The 18,956-nt window shown below is 37.3% G+C and overlaps 3 protein-coding genes across 4 annotated transcripts; 2 read left to right on the top strand and 1 right to left on the bottom strand.

Moving 5' to 3' along the window:
* Nucleotides 1-1,680: 1,680 nt before the first annotated feature.
* Nucleotides 1,681-7,112, top strand: LOC140776563 (uncharacterized). 2 transcript variants are annotated; one of them, XM_073120301.1, is made up of 6 exons: nt 1,681-2,070; nt 2,240-2,369; nt 2,496-2,545; nt 2,625-4,349; nt 6,082-6,223; nt 6,315-7,112. In XM_073120301.1, the coding sequence occupies exons 2-6, from the start codon at nt 2,261-2,263 to the stop codon at nt 6,995-6,997; spliced, it is 2,709 nt and encodes a 902-aa protein (XP_072976402.1). In that variant the 5' UTR covers nt 1,681-2,070; nt 2,240-2,260; the 3' UTR covers nt 6,998-7,112. The 2 variants fall into 2 exon arrangements, with proteins under 2 accessions (XP_072976402.1, XP_072976401.1); XM_073120300.1 differs by having other exon boundaries at nt 1,682-2,070; nt 2,487-2,545.
* A 2,604-nt stretch (nt 7,113-9,716) lies between these two features.
* On the top strand, nt 9,717-12,686 carry LOC140775376 (uncharacterized). The gene has a single exon (XM_073118630.1). The coding sequence runs from the start codon at nt 10,407-10,409 to the stop codon at nt 11,556-11,558; it is 1,152 nt and encodes a 383-aa protein (XP_072974731.1). The 5' UTR covers nt 9,717-10,406; the 3' UTR covers nt 11,559-12,686.
* A 3,191-nt stretch (nt 12,687-15,877) lies between these two features.
* On the bottom strand, nt 15,878-18,088 carry LOC140776815 (uncharacterized). Its single transcript, XM_073120684.1, has 3 exons — nt 17,800-18,088; nt 17,434-17,563; nt 15,878-16,679 (listed from the first exon to the last, which is right to left on the bottom strand). The coding sequence occupies exons 1-3, from the start codon at nt 17,930-17,932 to the stop codon at nt 16,004-16,006; spliced, it is 939 nt and encodes a 312-aa protein (XP_072976785.1). The 5' UTR covers nt 17,933-18,088; the 3' UTR covers nt 15,878-16,003.
* Nucleotides 18,089-18,956: the final 868 nt, after the last annotated feature.

Raw genomic sequence — 18,956 nt, 5'->3', positions numbered from 1 at the left:
AAGTTTAAGGGTTATTCATTCTGATAAAAAAAATTTAAAACATGACTAGTTTGGTCAAAAACTAGTGAAACTTTTGAGGGAGTCAGAGATGTCTTACATCAAATCCACCAATAATAATAAATAAACGTCGTACTAAATACTTGATGGCAGTAGTTCAAGTGTCGTTCAATCTGGCCAAATCCTTGTTCCAGATAATTAAACAAGTCTACCTCAAATCAACACACACTTTCATGCCAATTTATGGAAATTGAAATGTGACGATGTAAATTTATCTCTGTGTTAACAGTTCCATGAGTGACAAATATGGGTGGGTGTGGTGTGCTCCTCTGTCCATATCTGGTTTTTGTTGTCATTTAACTACTCTGATGCTTTCTCTTCTCCTCCCACCCACCCCCCACACACACTCCTGCAAACCATTTATTAAAAGTCCTTCAAGACATTCCTTAGATTTTGATGAATAGAAGTATGTGGTAAATCATATCTACCTAATATATGAGTTAATTAATCTAATCATTAACTCAATCGTACAATGATGTGACGCACTTGTGGCTGTTTCTTCCATCGTGTCTAATCTATTTTCGCTTTTTGTTGGGCGAACTCAGAAAATATACGTTATTTTTTGAAAACATTTTTAATTTTTTGGGGGATTTAGCCTAAAAATTATATAGAGCCTCTTTAATCATCTAAGTTCGAGGCCCATTAGTCTTTGATTTAATGTTATTATTTCCAACACTTATCTTCTATTACTCTGACAAACCAAAAATACAATAGCAGAAGTAACTATTATTTGATGTAGCTTTCATTTCATCATTGCTTTGCTTTTATACTTTGTTGGCAATTATTAATTAATCTAATCACATATTAATCTCTAATGTGGCTCAGTATCACATTGTAGATAGTATAAGAGGGTAAATTGTATGTTTTTATTTTTCAATCATAGTACATAAGGTGAAACTTTAATTTAATTAACTGTTTTTTTTTTCTCTCTTCTCTACTTCCTTATACTTGTTCTGCATCAACTTCTATTTCACTTTTGCTGAAGAAAAACTCCATTTGCACTTTCCAATGAACCAAACCCTCTTTTCCCTCCAAGATGAACTTCCTTTTCTGTTTCCAAATACCCACTTCTGGAATGTCATTAGAAACTTTTATTAAACAGGTTACACGATTAATTCTTATAATAATTTATTTACTATATGACACTTTATATATATATTGTTATATATTTGGTCTAAATAAGAACAAATCTAGATCATTGTCTCATAAAGTTGGATAGCATGGTGGACTAAATGATTGGCATACAAGTTGTTTGATGGGTACTCCTCATTTTTATATTTATGTAGCTCAAAAACACTTGAAAGGGATGCAATCTATTTAACTTATAAGAGTTGAATATTTATTTTAAATAATTTCTCAAAATAAAAAAAGAAAAAAGAAAGAAGAAAGAAGAAGAATACTTATGTTAACCAGGTCAACTATTTTCATAAGAAGAACCTATTTTGCTAATATGTGCAAACCCTATTTAGGCTTCTTCCAATTGACACGTTTCGGAATTAAAATTAACACGTTTAGAAATTTCATAGCTCAAAGGGTGAAAGGGGTAATAAGGTCAAATCACGCACGTCAAAATTGCACAATTTTGAATTCAAAATTCATAAAAAGAATCAAATTTTAAAAGAAGCAGAAAATAATTTCTCTCTCTGTCTCTCTCTCTCTCTCTCCTGCTCGTTCGCAGAGCCATTAATGGCTTCCACCGTCAAACACTTCTCTCTCTCCGCGTCCTTTCATTTGACGTCCTCACTCTCCTCTTCTCCTCTACGGAATCCCTAGCCCTAACACTGACCCTAACCCCTAATGCGAAGCCGAATCGTCTACTGTAACCCCGCTTTCGAGGAGATCCCAAAGCACCAGGGGGCCCAGATCGTCGCCGGCGCCGTCGCTTCTCTTCCTTCCCCGCCGATCTACGGTTCGTGTCTCTTTTGAGAAGAATTTGGGCGCAATGCGGACTGATCCAGTGCGATTTAGGAGCTCTCCGATTGAATCTTGCAGTGTTGACTCCTAACTCATGTGGTGAGAAATTAGGGCTTTTATTGATTTGTTGGATTCCGCTTCAAATGAACTGAAGTTGTTTGCTTGTGAGTTGTAGTTTTTTGGGCATATTGTCTTAGTTATAGTTTGTGAGTCTCATCTACAGTAGCTAATTGAGTTCTGTCTTTAATTTTTTTTTTCCGAATTACAGATTGATGTTGGCAGCGAGGAAATGGGTATAGAAAAGACTGATTCTAAGGGCAATGGTTTCTTCAATCTGTTTGATTGGAATAAGAAGGCGCGGAAAAAATTGTTTTCTAATGGGAGTTCTTCTTCATCTGGTCAGTATTACTCCCTCTTAAAATCCTATTTTGTAGTTTTAACTGTTGTATAGATATTCACATCTTCCTTTTAGGGGATTTAAAAAAGAAAAAGAAAATTGAACTGACTCTTTGCAGAAAAAGCAGAAAAGGGGAAGGAAGTTGATGATAATATGGCAAACTCAGTGCCACGTTTGGTGGGTATTAAATTTTTTTTTTATTTTTAGTAGTTATTTCTTGTCTTTGTTGACTGTATTACTTTGTTTACTTTGATAGATTGGTGAGGATGACATGGTAGGAATATCAAGTATGAAGGGAAGTAGTGATTATAGTTATGCGTCGTCCGTGACTGATGAAGAAGGAAATGGTTTAAGACCACCAGGAGTAGTCGCACGGCTTATGGGTTTGGATTCTATGCCTACAACAGGTGTTTGTGAGCCCTACTCCACGCCTTTACGTGATTCACAATCTCTTCAAGAGAGAAGGGGTCCTGAAATTTACATTAATGATCATCTGGTGAAAGGAACCGAAGCCTACTTTAGGGGACCTGTCGAATTGAGATCCCAAAAGATGCCAAGCAGTCCAGTTGAGAGGTTTCAGACGGAAACTTTGCCTCCAAGGTCTGCCAAGACCATCTCAATGACACATTATAAGTTGTTGTCACCGATAAGAAACCATACTTTCATCTCCGGCAGAGATGCTGCTCATATAATGGAAGTCGCAACGAAGATTCTTGAGCCTGGATGCCAGACCAACGGTACAGGCAAAGGCCAGTCCTTTCAGTCACTTTCTAGTCCTTTACGAATTTACCATTCAAAGGAGACAGCACGAAAGACATCAGAACTTCAAGAATCATCAAGAAGACCTCTTGAGCTGGCTTCAATGAGGTCTCTTAGGGGAAAGCCTTCAAACAAGAGTACAAATGAGCTAGATTATGCTACTAATTTTAGGTCCTTATGCATGGATGGAACTGATCCAGCTGTTTCAAGAGGCAAGGCAAAACCGACTGTCCAAATAAGGGATAGCACAGGCAATAATAGAAAAGCTTTAATTCAGAAGGTCTCCGATGAACGTAAGCTGAATGAACCACCAAGGAGTCGGTCAAACAATCAAAAGAATAACAACCAGAAAAGAATAGCAATGAATTCTTCTAGCGTGCTTAGGCAAAACAACAGTAAGCAGAACTACCTAGTGAGCAAAGACAAGTTAACTTCAAAGCCAATAGTTCCTAAGCAGCAGGGAGAACAAATTATTTCCAGAGATGCCTCTTCTGGGAAGGTCAGAGCTGTTAGTAAACTTCCAGGAAGCGCTAGGGTTAGTTACAGGAAGGATGGTTCAGGGCCCAGTAATCTTATAAAGGAAAGGTCAAGATTGAGTACTAGTAGTAATTTCTCTAGAACAAAAAAGATGATGGAGGGGAGGATCTCTGGGGGAAGGGAACCTAGTGATAACATTTCAGTAAACATAAATGAAAAATGTATTCAGCACAATGTTGTGGTAGATGAACAATCAAAGTGGAGCGAAGATGGCAGAAAAGCTAGTACAGAAATTGTATCTTTTACTTTCACCTCTTCTGCGAACAAATCACTGCCTGGGTCACGGTTCCCAACTCACATGGAGGTAAAACAAGACATAGAGAATGGATGCAGTCTTAATACTTGCTGTCCTAATAATGGAATTGATTCAGACAACAAGAAATTGTCAACTGGCATACTAAATGAGATAGATGGAGATTATTTGGGTGTTCTTTTGGAACAAAAGTTGAAAGAATTAACATCTGGGGATGCATCCCCTTATCGTAAATCAGTGAAGGGCATAAGCATTGCATGCTCCCCACCAACTCTACAAAAGGCAGCATCTCCTTGTGAAACCTCTGTCACCAGACATACTGAATGTGAAAATAGGTCCTTAAGGTCTTTTAAGGATGAATTAATTGGTATCTTCCCAATGAACACCACATTAGCTAATGATCACGTGTGCAGATTGAGCCACGATGCACAGGTTCGTTGTACTTAAACTATAAAGTTGATTCTTAAAACTATCATCATCCCAATTTGATTACTGTTGCAATTTGAAAATAGAAGCCAAATACTCTATATCTACTCTCTTGCATGACCATCGATTAAGTTTCAGAAAATACTGATAGTGTATTATATAGGATATGTTACAACATGATAGAAATCAAGGCAATTTTTTATTTCTATTCTCTTGCATTACCACATCTTTCAAGTTTCAGAGAATATTTGTAGTGCATGTAGGACTAGAAGATAGTTTAAACAACAACAATAACAACAAGAAGCTGTGAATCACAACTATTTGTGTTCCAGTTATGTGGTTTACCTTGACAGAAGTTTTAGGTTGGCTATCAAGCCACCTAATGTTACCCTCTGTTATCTGGGCTTGCGGTTGGCTATTTAAAGATATCACAGTAAACCTGTAACAGGTGGAGTTTTGAAGATGGTTTAAACCACCTATACGATTTTCTGAAATTAAAATTGATACGGGTGACTCGTTTGAGAACTCTAGGCAGTATCGTAATGTGCCTATTGTAAATCATTTTGTTTACTTGTATTCTATATTGATATTCTGTTGCTGTGGGCATTTTATGCCACCCTAACTTAAACCAGAATGTAAGTGCCTATTATCACAGGAGAATAATTATTTTTCTTCTGCAACCTCTTTCTTGTAGAATTTTATGTGGTTTTCAAGTAAATGCTTAGTTCAGTATCCTCATATTTGATGATATCTCTTGATTGGAACAGAAGTTATTCTATTAATGATATTGAAATTTTCCAATGGGTTAAGTATGACACAGAATACTTCAGCTTGACATGATGTTTCAAACAGGAGAAACTATATTTTAACCCCATGTGGGGATGCCTAAATTCTTTCATCTACGTTATTCCCTTAAGTTTATACTTAAACTGACCGTTACTTTGTTCGTTATATTTGACTAATTTATAAGTCAAATTGGAAGATATTCATTGGATACAAATTAGTATAAGATCGAATAAGCTTTTTAATGCATCTAAAATAATTCCAATTGAATTTCAGTTGATAAATATATAATAAATATATTGAACATATGTACATTTTTGTCATACCTTTGTCATCTGAAATCTGATTAAAATTATTTTAGATTTGTTGAAAAGTTTATCAATTTTATCTCTAATGAGTATCTTTAAATTCGAGTTGTAGATTAATCGAATATGATGAAAAAAATTACTGTTTTAGTGTAATTATAACCATAAGAAGGTAAAATAATACAAATAAAATTATAAGGAGATAAAGTGAATTTAGGTCTAACCATAGGGGGTAAAATATAATTTCCCCTATTTAAAAAATAAAAGAAAGCTAAGGATGCTCAACACATTCATTAAGTATAAATGGAAAGTCCTCTAGAGAATATAAACTCAAACACTCAAGTTTGCTCTTGTGCTCACCGGGAATATCATCAAGACAAAACATGAAGTATCATGATGCTCATGGAACAACTACATGTCAAAAGGTCATTTGATCCACACAAGTAGCCAGTTAATGTTATTTCCTAGGTATTGGGCTATGGTAGTTGGATGTGGTTAACGTAGTTGGCACCTTGATTCTATGTTATTTTGAAGTTTTTCTGCCAATGCCTTTCATTTGGATTGATGGTGGCCATTTAATATCATGTTGCCTTAATATTATAATTGATAATTTATCTTACCTAATAATTTAGCTGGATTTCTTTTTTAAGGGAAGTGAAAGAATGGAGTACATTAGCAACAGTGAGAACCAAAAAGATCCTGAGCGTCAACATCTAAGTCCCCTTTCTGTTTTTGAAGCCTCCTTTTCCAATGAAAGTGGTATCTCTTCTGAGAGCTTGGAAAGTTCAAAAGGTAAAATTGTAGCTGTTCAGCAAATAGTTGATCTTTAAGCTTTGATGTTTGCTGTGTGCTGTGTTCCTGAAATCTTAGGGTTCTTTTCCAGGAACTAAGATATCTTATTTTGGCGAAGGTATTAAAGCACTTGATGCTTCTTGTTTCACTAAGGTTCTAGAAGTTGAACCTGAGACGGAACTATCTGACTCAGCTACATCGAATGTTGTAGCAACAACAGTTGTAGAGCCAGCATCAGAAATCAGTAGTACATATAATATGGATTCATCCAAGGAAGGACTGGAGTTTGTGAGAGAGATATTAAATGCTCTCTCCATATCTGACAATATTAGCTCTTATAAGTTGGACCAAGCTGGTGAAGTTCTTGATCCCGTCCTCTTTGATGAATTAGAAGATAACAGAAGATTGATTGCCTTTGAAGGAGAGGAAAAGGATTGCAGAATGAGGAGGAAGATGTTCTTTGATTGCGTGAATGAATCCCTTTATCTGAAATGCAGCCATTATTTCCAGGCAGGATATCGGTTGTGGGCTAAAGGGGTTTCTGTATTAGGTAAGGATTTAGCCGAAGAACTCTACAAAGAGATGCAAGGCTGGAAGAGCATAGGGGATTGGATGGTGGATGAACTTGTGGATAGAGACATGAGTAATCATTTGGGGAGATGGGTTGATTTTGAAATCGAATCGTTTGAAGCTGGTGTAGAGATAGAGAGGGGAATATTAAGCTCCTTGGTAGACGAAGTTGTTGCTGATATCCTTAATCAAGTCACATTGTAGCATCTCTTTTCCCCCATCCAAATGTAAGTTATAAGTTACAAAAATTCTCTTCTTCCACTTGTTGTATATTTGCACATCGTTTCTACAGCTAACCCTTTTCTGGGTCATTCATTCAGATGATTTTTGCTCTTTCTAGTTTGACCAAATGCTATGTCAACCCCAAAATGCTCTGAGTTTGTGATAATATGAAAACTAAAGTGAAATCCTACTGATGGAGAGTATCTCTAAGAAAGAGTATTATAAGTATTTCCTGTACTACCATGGATTTTACCTTGTTATGTACTTCTTGTTTCACAGCTAATGCGAGCAGTTGAAGTCAGGAAGTAGACCTTTTCTTTTTATTTTCTCTGGAATTTATGTTTAACTTTTTCCATAGTTTTCTCTTGTCTGGTGCCTAATAAATACTCTGAATTAGAGAAGTATTGCTGCCAAGGTGTCATGATTCTTATAATTTTGTTAATCATATATCCTAAAGTTTATGTTTTACTTTTTCCATAGTTCTCTTGTCTGAGGCCTAGTGTATACTCTGAATTAGAGAAGAAGTGCTGCCAATGCCATTATTCCTATAATTTTGTTAATCATATATCCTAACATGGCAACTTGTAAAAGCGATTAGTTCTAGATTCGTTCCAATAGTAAGTTATCGACCATTGATGGATAGCAGGTTGCTTGAACCCTTCAACAGGGACTATAGGTTCTTCCTCTTGTACATGGATACTTTTAGATTGTATGCATGAATTTTAACCTTTTATCTAATTATTATTTCTTATTTTTATTTACTTTTAGATTGTATGCATGACCCTTATTTGGTCGTTTAAATTCTTGTGTTTGACTGAAAAGCAGGTTGAATTTAAAAAGTCTTATTAAAGACAAATTTATAGAGAATTAGATAAAAAAAATGTATTCATCTAAAAATAATATTGATCAAATTTTAAATAATAAAAATATAATTGTTTATATTATATCTTTGTCGACTAAAAGCTTAAGATTAAAGTGGACGAGACTTTCATACAACTGAGCCAACCTACATGGGTTAAACTGCAATTAGCCCAACATTACACTCATTCAGGTATTCAAGGGAAGAAAATGGATTATAAACCCCATTTTATTTAGTTATTATAGTCCTTACATTTTCCTTTTAATGCTACAAGAACACATGTTATTTAATTTGTATAAACATCCAGTCACGGTCACCGGATTAGCATAAACAATTGGGCAAATACTGAAAGGATAGAGAAGAAAACAGTGATTAGGAGTGGCAAGAGAGTAAGATACATGAGAAGATAGTAATTAATTCTCGTCATTCGTTAATTTGATTCCATACTTTGTTTACAATTTGTAGTTAGTTATGTGTGGGGGAGTCATAGGTAATTTGGAGATGGTTACATCGATATAGGAGTAGAATAAGGTCAGCATCATATGCTGCCTGTCCTGGGGAAGCGAACTCGGCCACGTTGCTTGTCTGACATCATACTCATCGACGAGTTCTTCACACACAAACACACACATACACACCGCTTGCCCTTTTGGGGAGAAACGAAAGGTCTCGGTCTCACTTTATTCATTCAGAAAGAGATGGGCAGCCTGGATGATGTTACCTCCAGTTTCCTTATTATAAGTTCACTATGTGTGTGTGTGCATAGAAATTCTATATGCGATGGTTTATGAGAAAAAAAGGGCTTTATTTAAGGATCGCAACTTTGGGGGGATTTTAATATTATTTCAAATGGATCAGCTTATTTTGGTTTAGTTAATAAGTAAAAAAGTGAAAAAAAAAAATGATTATAGAGAAATTATTAACGGTTTGGTAGCTTAGCTCGATTCGGTTGATGACTTGACAATGCGTATAATTTGACGAAGCCTAAGTGTCTTTATATCTAAAAAGAGCTAGTCTTGTGTTCGGTCCATATTTAACCTTCGAGCTCATAAATGATCAAAAAATAAAAAAAATTTGCTTATAAATAAAGTCCCATAGTCTCGCACTCTATGTATACATCGTTTATTATTCTATAAAATCTAGGCATAGTTTTATTCTTAGAATAAATGAAATTTTATTTTAGTATTAACGTTTTTATACTAATATATAAAATAGATAGCTACTTATCTAATACCTACTTTTCTCTCGATCTTCTTTTTCATTTAATATTTTTATATTTATTATTTATCAATTATTATTTAAATCGTTACTTTTCTTTTCTTTTTTCGTTCATCCAGTATAATAGTATTTCAGTTGATTATTAAATTATTATTTTAATATATAGAGCAAATAAGCATAAGCTATAGCGATATAAAATTTTATTCTAGACGAGTGAACCTCAAAATTTTCCATACTCAAATTAAGCTCATAAGATGAAGTTAGTAGAATTGATACTTTGTCACGTGATACCAACCCTCCGTAAATACAAATGCACTTAAGCTTCCCTAAACTTTTAGTTAATATATTATATAATCTAGATTTCAAACCATATGCGTTATCGAACAATTGATTCGAACCAAATGCTCATAAGATCTGCTTTAAGCCATCATACTGTCGAGCTCCTTCAAGCCAATTGCGGTGCCAAACCATCAATTGAGTCAAGCCATTAAGCCAAACCACTAAATAATTTCTCTATAATATTATTTAGATTGGAGTCGAACTTATGACCTCCTAAGTGACAAGAAATTAATTGTAAATTAAACTAAGTGAAATAATTCAATAAGACAATTTTACCACCCCCGCATAGACATTTCTCCATGCGTCGTCGTCGCAGGGCATGAATCCCGTCCGTACAATCGAGGGGTATGCTGGTACTTTCGCCAGAACGTATGGACAGGTTGTCACTCGGAGGACAGAATAATGGATACAACTAACCGTCCTCGCCGGATTGACACAGCGGAGACGTGCCGTACGATTCAGATCGGACGGTGGAGAGACGCCTGGGGACCACGCGGACTGCCGCGTAGGGTCACGTGACGGCCATTAAGTTGCGCATCCAACCGTCAAATACTTCGGTGCTCCCCATCTTTGCCACAGGTTGACCTGATCCGCGAGCCAAATGATGACGCGTGTTTCGCAGGCCGAGAATACATGGCTGCATAGCGAGCTACTGAGGAGATCAGAATACAGAAGCATACAAGAAGCATTGCAGCTGATCGTCTTTTTTATAGTACTAGAGTAGATCAGCTGTCGGATTTGGAACAGCAATTTAACATTTGGATATCACACAAAAGGCCCTTCGTTTTGGTAGATATCACACACAAGGCCTCTTCTCCTATTCACCGAGGACTTTTGCAAAAAGAACCCTACTTTACAAAATACTTCACCACTCTTCATAAAGCCCCCCCCTAAATCCCCGCCTTCCTCCCATTATTGCGTGCGGAAGAAGATATCGCTCTCTCTCTCTCTCTCTCTCTTGCTCACTCAGTAGCAATGGAGCTCCAAGATCCTAGCAATGGCGACGCTGAGCTCCGAAATCCTAGCAATGGCAAGCTCGCTGGAAACCTGGAAGACTTCGTCTCCGGCGGCGACGAAGACTATGGCGATAGTACGTGCTCCACTCCTTACGTGAGCGCCCCCTCGAGCCCTAGCCGAGATCCGACCCCTTCTGGCCCAGGCTTCTTCTACAGCGCTCCGACGAGCCCAGTCCATTCATCCTCTTCCTTCGCCCTCGACTCCCCTTCCGACTCCGAGTTCGAGTTCTCTGCCCGCTTCCCACTCTCTTCCGCCTCCGCCGCCGGATCCATGTCCTCCGCCGACGAGCTCTTCTTTAACGGCCAGATTCGACCAATGCGGCTCTCCTCCCACCTACTCCAACCACAAGCCCTCCCCCCGCTCCCGGATATCGACGACAACCGCGAAGAAGAGGCCAGACTCGAGCAACGGACTGCTGAGATTTCCGCCAGAGGTCGCGATCTGAAGCTTAGAAGCCGATCCATCCATCGTAGGGCGAGATCTCACTCTCCTCTCCGCAATGCGCCTCTCCACTGGCAGATCGAGGGAAGCGGAGGTGGAGATCGGGACGATAAGGCTTCGGATCTAGATACGGATCCCGATCCGAAGCAGATCGACGAAACAACGCCGCCCATTCCCGCCGCGGCCTCCCGCTCCTCGTCTTCCTCCTCCACCTCCTCGTCTTCCTCGTCGAGGAGCTCCAAGAGATGGATCTTTCTCAAAGACCTACTCCACCGGAGCAAGAGCGAAGGGAGAAGCACTAACGCCAAGGAGCGCTTCTGGCACTCCATCTCGTTCGCTCCATCTTCCTCCAAGGAGAGATCGAAGCCTCCTCCGTCTCCGTCTCCGTCTCCGTCTCCGTCTCCGACTCCGACTCCGACTCCGATCCCAGAATCAGAGAAGACGAAGCCAAGGAAGCCTGCAGCCAACGGCAGCGTCGGACGGAGACGACGGGCCCCGTCGGCGCACGAGAGACTGTACGCGGCGAATCGTGCTCAAGCGGAGGAGATGCGGCGGAGGACGTTCTTGCCCTACCGGCAAGGGCTTCTCGGGTGCCTAGGGTTTAGCTCCCGGAGCTACGGCGCCATTAATGGCTTCGCCCGGGGGCTTAACGCCGTCTCCTCCAGGTAATTATTCCCTTCCGTTCATACCCTTAAACTATTCCGGGGAAAAAAAAACAAGAGTATTGAAGACCACGGAAGTGTTTGTTCATTGTATTGTACAGTCTTTTTGTTTATTTTTCCTTTCTGGGAAAAATATTATGGTTGAAGCAACTAGACTAGAATGACTTGTTCGTAATATTAACTACGTAATGGTACTCGTCACGTAACATATGACGTCTCCGTTTGGATAGTACCCACTGGAAAGAGCTGTTGAGAAATGAGTAACACCCGGTTTAGGATTAACTTCAACGTACCGTTACAACCCCATTAACGGCCGTTTTCGTTGTACTATGCTGCCTGTTGTCTCTATCTTTCTGGAGTAACGTTAGTTAGGCACGTAGCTTATAGTCATTAATTGATGGATAAATATAGTGTAGCATTTAAGACAGTGTTGCCAGATTTTAGCTTACTTTGGATAAATCTTAGTAAATCTAAGATGGACCCATATCTCAAGTTACTTTTATTTACGCTTTTATCCTAGTCATGGATTGTGGTTATAGGTCAATGTAAACAACATAGCTCAACTAAAGACTTAGTAGTTCACACATGGAAGAATCAACAGCCAGAGTAAAAAGTAAGAGACAAGTAAGACTTCAGTCACACATGGCCGTCGATGTTTGTGTCATTGTCTGTTTCACACCGTTGGACTTTGTCTTCCAACGAGATACTATTCTTAGTGGGAACTGCCACTGAGATCTAGCTCAGCTATCAGGACAAGATGAAGAGTCTTTTAATGGTGAGGTCAGGTCCACAGTCTACAGTATGTTAGAATGGAGCCATGGTGGGATAGAGATGGGTGCATAACTACCTATCCCTCAGTGCCATCGTGCTGTCAATTCTATTCCTGCAAAGGAGGTTGCAATGCTCGGCTCTTTCTTTAGGAAACAAAGGGGGTTTTTACCTCTGCAGCCTCAACTGTTGCAATATTCCTTTCTCCCTTAGATTTTTAGCTCTCAGAATTATAATGAATTCTAAGAAGTTTGTAAGTATATCCTGTTGACGTTGAACTTTATCTTTCATTAAAGGCTGGATAACTAGCTGGCTTTGTATATGATTATGACTGTTGGGCCACAATAACTAGTTGTTGAAATTATTATTCTGAGCACATGATAATGTTCCTCGTCACCTTCCGAGATTCTTCCATCCGATTTTTGGATGGACTTTGCGTGCATGATTTAAGATTGGTCGGAGATTGGTAATAAAGGAGATTGTATATATATACCTTACCCCCTTCCCTTATCATGAAACTAAATCAGTGGTGATGTGAAAATTAAAATAAGAACGTAAGTAAAAAAAAGTTTGATGTGAGATTTTTCCTCATCCTTATTTCCCATTGAATAAACCCCACAATTAATTGACTCCCAGTCCCAGCAAATACTAAATTACATTGGTTATCTTTTTAGCTTGTTTAACATCATCTCAATGACTCAATGTAAGGGACAAAGTGGGATGCTTAATGGTACTGCTTATATAAGATGGTGGAGTGGTAGGTGTGAAAACCAAACAGATCAAGTAGTACTCCGACGTCCAGATTCGTATTATTTTTTTGATATGAATATTCGATGCAAAATTCAAATTTTATTTTTTTAATATGAATATTTGATGGATAGTAAAATTTAAATTTATTAATTAGATAATTTTTGAATAGATGAACAGATCTTAATCAAAACTTAAATAAATTGTGACATTCTTTTTGACATAATTAACTCAAAATACTAAGAGTTAGAAAATCTTTTACATGTTAAATACATATAAAATTAATCTCTAAAAATATTATATAACACATCAGTAATAATAATATTAGTATTCACCATTTCGATAGTCAAACTAAAAATTATAAATTATTAAAAAAATATGCAAGTAAACGGTTATCTAATATTTATATAAAAAAATAGATAGCCAGTTCTCACCCTAACGAAGTGGGCTGCTATGTATTTTGAAGTCATAAGAATGGGATATCTTATATTATCTACACCTGATATATACTATATGAAAAGTCATTGCGATGGGCAGCCTAATTCCTATTTTGATGTAGTATGTTCTCATGGCTAGTACCATACCATTGCATATCTCTATCTCATTTATTTTTGTACATACCTAATATCTTAATTTGATCAACATAGTTAATGATTCGTAGTGGTTGTTTTATATGACCAGTAATTAACTTACAGTATACGAAACATATACGTCCGAATAAAATACTCGAAGCCAATGGGCATTATTTATTCTGCCCAAGACGTGCTTGAGAAAATTCTTCATCTGGCTATGATCTACTAATTAACTTAAAACGCGTGCAGAGTTATGATAAACTTTAATATTACTATGCTTTATGAACCAAATACAAGGCATCATGCAGGCATCTCTTACGCCTTAAAAAACGATTGAATAAGATGGTAATGCTTCATCTTTATGCGTGCTTTGGTAGTGTTGTGCTGCAGAAAGATGAAAAGGGTTTGAATTTTCTTTTCTTTTCTTTTCTTTTTCTGAGATCAAGTTAGATACCATTTTATTGTAGTTGCTGCAGTTCATAACGCAGAAAGTAAGGCAGATGTGAAGCTATTCCTACTCCTTCAACTTAATAAACAAATGGGTTTAGACTTTTAAGAGAACATATTCCATTCCATCGAAAGAACGTGCTATGAGATAGGTCTAACATATACTAATTACATTGTTATTCGTTGTTTGACAGTTTAAAATTTTCTCTTGAGTCATGTTCTAACCTTTTAAATTTTTGAGTCAATTAATTATTTAATATAATAGTTCATTTAATTGTGGTATAATCCCTATTTTCTCTTAGAATAGAAAAGAACATAACATAATATCAGAGCCATCTTTTAAGAAGTTGATAGATTCACATCTTGTTTCTTAACCTGTTTTGATATTCTCGTGTGGTGTGAAGCAAGTTAGGTTGAGTTAAGTTTGAACTTTACTTTTGGGTTGGATTTAAATTTTGAGTCTGAGTCTAAACTAATTTACTTAGGTTCAACTCGATAGATGCAGCTTAAATATAATATTTATTAATATTATATATATTAATTAGTTTTTAGCTCGGCTTGAATAATTGTTAGCTCGTTTTAAGGCTTGGTAACTTGGATTTAGTTCGGCTCTATTTGAATAACAAGATTTGTTCAACCTATGTTGGAAATGATTTAGTTTTAAGTTTGGGCTTAGCTCAAACTCAGACTTTAACTCTGTTTTAACTTAAGCTAAGTCGAGCCTGAGTTAGAATTGGTTTACTCTGGCTCGGTTTGTTTACACCCCTGGACCACACATTTTATTATCTATGCAAGGACTTTCATCTAAAATGTGAATACACTAGAAAAAAGAAAAAGTCCTCTTAACATGATTAGAACATGATTAGAGGAGGATCCGCAGAAGTATAAAGTTATGTAATCTACAATGTAAATACAAACGGAGGACAAATAAAATTTCCTATACATTGTGGATGGCACATACAACAATTGTTCTTAATTTGTTTGTCCTTTCTTTTTTTGTTGAGAGATTAAGGATCACCTTTATTTGTATTAGGTCCAAAAAGACTCCCTATTAGTGCCGCATGCATCACGATCAAACTATAAACACTCTATGTATTTTATGATTCCTATATATACTTGAGTGGGTATCATAGTACAAATGTTTTTCAAATTGTTTCTTCATTAAATCATTGAGTTCTGGGTCTCCGTGATCTCTTTTTTTTTTTCTTTTTTTTGAGAAAATATTGTTGGAAAATGACTTCCTACTGAGATAAATTTAATCTCATTTTCGACAGGTTTATTCAATTTGGAATAATTTCTTGAGAAACTTATTTAAGGCAGTACCACCTGCATTAAAATTTAAAGCTACAGCATACATTCAAACTGGGGAATTGAAGCAGCAAGGGGGAGAAATCTCCAACATTAAATTATGCTCTTAACTCGACCTGCTAACTACTTTACCAACAGATGGAGACCCCAACTTATAACTTATATTTGACCACATGTAGCTTGCCTCCATGATCCATCTCTTTATTGGATTTATTTCGGAGTATATTTAAGAGTTAATTATCGTTAAGATGATTTAGATTAGTGCACTCGATGTATCATATATCAGATAGTTTCTCAGGTTATGAAATGCTAGTTCGTAGCCTTGCTTTTGTTTAAGCATGATTTGATACATTGTTGGCCTTTTTTTTTCTTTTTCTCTAATTTCCACTGTTGCTGTGCAGTGAGCTGTACATCATGTTAACTATCAGCTGTCTCTATGTATATATATAGTTAGTCATAAAATGAAGCATTACTAGTCTTAGAATTATCATAGTTCACAATTAAAGCTCTACTATTGAGAAGTACTCCCATGATAAAGCTAAAGTACAAAGTAATAGCTTCCAAAGCTTGGAGAAGTAGTACATCATCACTGCCAAAATGATTTTTTCTCTCACAAGGCATCCGAAAGAAGCCAATTAGCTAAGGACTCAATTTGGCACCTAAACTGCTCTACCGTTTGAAACTGATCATTCTCCCCCTTATCAGAATCCTCCCATGACCATGAAACCATCTTCCTTTGCTCATCCCACACCTGATCATTTCCTCTCTTCTCATCACTTTTATCCTCTAACTCCTTCCCTCCTCTCACCTCCTCATCCTCTCTCTTCTCACTTGAGTTGGTAGTGTCACCTCCTTCTCCACTTCCAAAGCTTTCACCTTTTTCTAGTAGTACTACTCCTTTGTTTGGGCTAAGCAACCCACTAAAATCTAACGCCTCCTCGTCTAGATCAATCAATATTGTCTCCAAGCTAGTCTCGGGATGGTCCCAAACATTAGACACCACCATGTCCCTCTCTCCCTCCACTGACGGAAGTACTGCTGTTATATCTGAGCTGTGAGAGTTTAGGTCGTGCCTCTTCATGGCTGATCTCTTCACCTTCCCAAGCTTGCGCTTGCCAGTGCCGGCAAACTTGGCTACCTTTACGGTGACGGTCGGGCCGCCACAGCCGCCGCCCCCTTCGCCCCCGCCTTGGAAGCTTTTGACTCTCCTGCTGAGGTGAGAGTTCCAGTAGTTCTTGATCTCGTTGTCAGTTCTCCCAGGGAGATGCCCTGCTATCAAGGACCACCTGCATGCACGCATGCATGTAGCTGTGCTTGCTTTAATATTCGCGAACTCCTTAACAAGTGCACATGATCAGTTGTGTATCATGCATGTACAAAGGATAGGAAACAAAGTAATCATAGAAAATTTAGTCCAGTGATTAAGGCCCTGTAGTTGGGTTCGATATATGCTTGCTAAATCTTTTATCAGAGCAAGATATGCATACATATAATTTCAGATTAGATAACAAATGTGAGGGTATTAGGGTTCACACAAGTCTCAAAAAAAGGCTAGACTTAAACCTAGACTCCATGAATTTGGGAGGTACCTATGAGCATTAATTAAGTAGCTCTCTTATATGGGATATGTGTAGACTGGCTAAAAGGGCGATATTTTCTAAACAAAATGACAAAAATTAAATGCCCTATATATAAATATCTGTCAGAATTGGAAAGCGAGAGGGACTAAAGTAGGGGTATACATATATATGTGTATGTGTGTGTGTGTGTGTGTGTGTGTGTGTGTCAATTAATTTAAAATGAAGTGTGCTTGGTCTTAAATAATGAATTATGCCCTGTTATCACTATCAAAAATTAAAAAAGAAAAAGAAAAGTTAATGGTGATTTAATGTGAAAGAAGTCAACTTTTTGAACTCTCCGTTTGCATAACTATCCAAATCCAATGAGGCGTAAGAGATGATCTGTATTCCTTGGTGCAGGGAATTCCATACATTCTGGTTTGTTGAGATATACCCTCATGAAGTAGCCTTTGTTACTTGCCTGTTTCCAAAAGAAGCATGGAGCTTGGCAATGGTTTCTTCTTCTTCTTGAGTGATGTTTCCCCTCTTGAGATCAGCTCTGAGGTAATTTATCCACCTCAGTCTACAGCTCTTCCCGCACCTCAGCAATCCTTCAATCAAACACCAAAGTTAACAAATAAATTATAACATATATCTTCCACTGTACAAGAAAGTGAACACACACAACATACGCATATACCTAACTACTGGCTACAAAGAGACATTTAAACTCCACATCAATGGAATACTGCTAGTGATGAAAGATAAAGAAAGAGAAATCCTGTGAAGAGAAGTTTAATTACTTAAGGGATATAAAAACTTATTAATTCCTAGTGTGTGTATATACCTGCATTCTTAGGGAGTGACCTCCAAGAGCCTTCTCCATGTTCTTTGATGTACTTCACCAGTATCTCATCTTCATCTGTCGACCACCTTCCTTTCTTCAACCCTACCTTCTCACAGCATGGTGCTCTTCCCATCTCTTATTCTGCTTCTTTACTTCACTCCTCCTCAAACTTTCTCTCTCTTTCCTTCTCTACTTCTTTCGACACACACACAGAGATGTATATATATATATATGTATAAGAATACTTCAAAGTCATAGAGTGGTAAATATTGGAGAGTTCAGGAGGGAATGTTGCTTTGAGGTATGTGCTGAGAGGGAGAGAGAGAGAGAGAGAGAGAGAGTAAATGATGGGTTTGTGGCATTAATGAACTGTTTGGATTCCTGTATAAGATAAAGACTGACGAAATGCACATGAAAAATGTCTACAAAATAATCAGCCCAATCCATGTTGGAGAGCCAGCCACTCTAGGAAAGAACATCTACTTCCATGATGCAATAGCCCCCCTCCAATACAATGGTGATGTTTCCTTTCCCAAAATGGGAAGTTTTAATGTTGGTCTAGAAATGCGGATCAGTCATTAGTGTTTTATAGAAGCTTTCTAAGCACCTATATAGCTGCTTCTTTGCATGCATGGAGGGAAACTAATTAATATTCTTTTATCTAATTTCAGAAGATGTGTATATATATATATATAAATTATAATAGTTTAGGAGGGAGGGTTAAATTTATTAATTAATGAGCCAAGATAAGATTACAAAATAGCTACTCTAAGCCTAATTACCCATAATATATTTTGGTCACACTACTAACCAGAGGTTGTTATCTTAAACTTTTGGGTTAAATTAACAATATCATAAATCTCTTTAATTTCTTAGAAGAATCTCAAACTGGACTTCTACTATTGCTGTGACATCTCACATGCAAATGGTCCCAATTATAATGTAAAGCGACCTCCTCCTAGATATGTGGCAGCCTTTCAACCTTTGGTTCGAAGAAAGGATTTGGAAGTCCTTACTTTCAAGAGGAATGTCCTTCGTTATGCTACACTAATTCTAATGGAATTAAATATGATGCCCACAACCAGACGCAACCTCTCTAAGTGTGCAAGTCTTAATGTGTTCTAGCCTTTTAATCTATGTCAAAGTTAAATACACTT

This window comes from Typha angustifolia, chromosome 14 (genome assembly GCF_048772165.1).
Source record: "Typha angustifolia cultivar Huaian chromosome 14, ASM4877216v1, whole genome shotgun sequence".
Taxonomy (NCBI): Eukaryota; Viridiplantae; Streptophyta; class Magnoliopsida; order Poales; family Typhaceae; genus Typha; species Typha angustifolia.
The sequence above is the reverse complement of the archived record's forward strand: the minus strand, read 5'-3'. Positions and strand labels throughout refer to the sequence as shown.

Bases quoted from the DNA above. Each gene is read 5' to 3' on its own strand.
- LOC140776563 (XM_073120300.1), top strand. From the start codon at position 2,261: ATGGGTATAGAAAAGACTGATTCTAAGGGCAATGGTTTCTTCAATCTG. The intron at 2,546-2,624 runs GTGGGTATTAAA...TTACTTTGATAG, and splicing joins CAAACTCAGTGCCACGTTTG to ATTGGTGAGGATGACATGGT. The intron at 4,350-6,081 runs GTTCGTTGTACT...TTCTTTTTTAAG, and splicing joins GATTGAGCCACGATGCACAG to GGAAGTGAAAGAATGGAGTA.
- LOC140775376 (XM_073118630.1), top strand. From the start codon at position 10,407: ATGGAGCTCCAAGATCCTAGCAATGGCGACGCTGAGCTCCGAAATCCT.
- LOC140776815 (XM_073120684.1), bottom strand. From the start codon at position 17,932: ATGGGAAGAGCACCATGCTGTGAGAAGGTAGGGTTGAAGAAAGGAAGG. The intron at 17,564-17,799 runs GTATATACACAC...GTTTGATTGAAG, and splicing joins GTCACTCCCTAAGAATGCAG to GATTGCTGAGGTGCGGGAAG. The intron at 16,680-17,433 runs GCAAGTAACAAA...GCGTGCATGCAG, and splicing joins CATGCTTCTTTTGGAAACAG to GTGGTCCTTGATAGCAGGGC.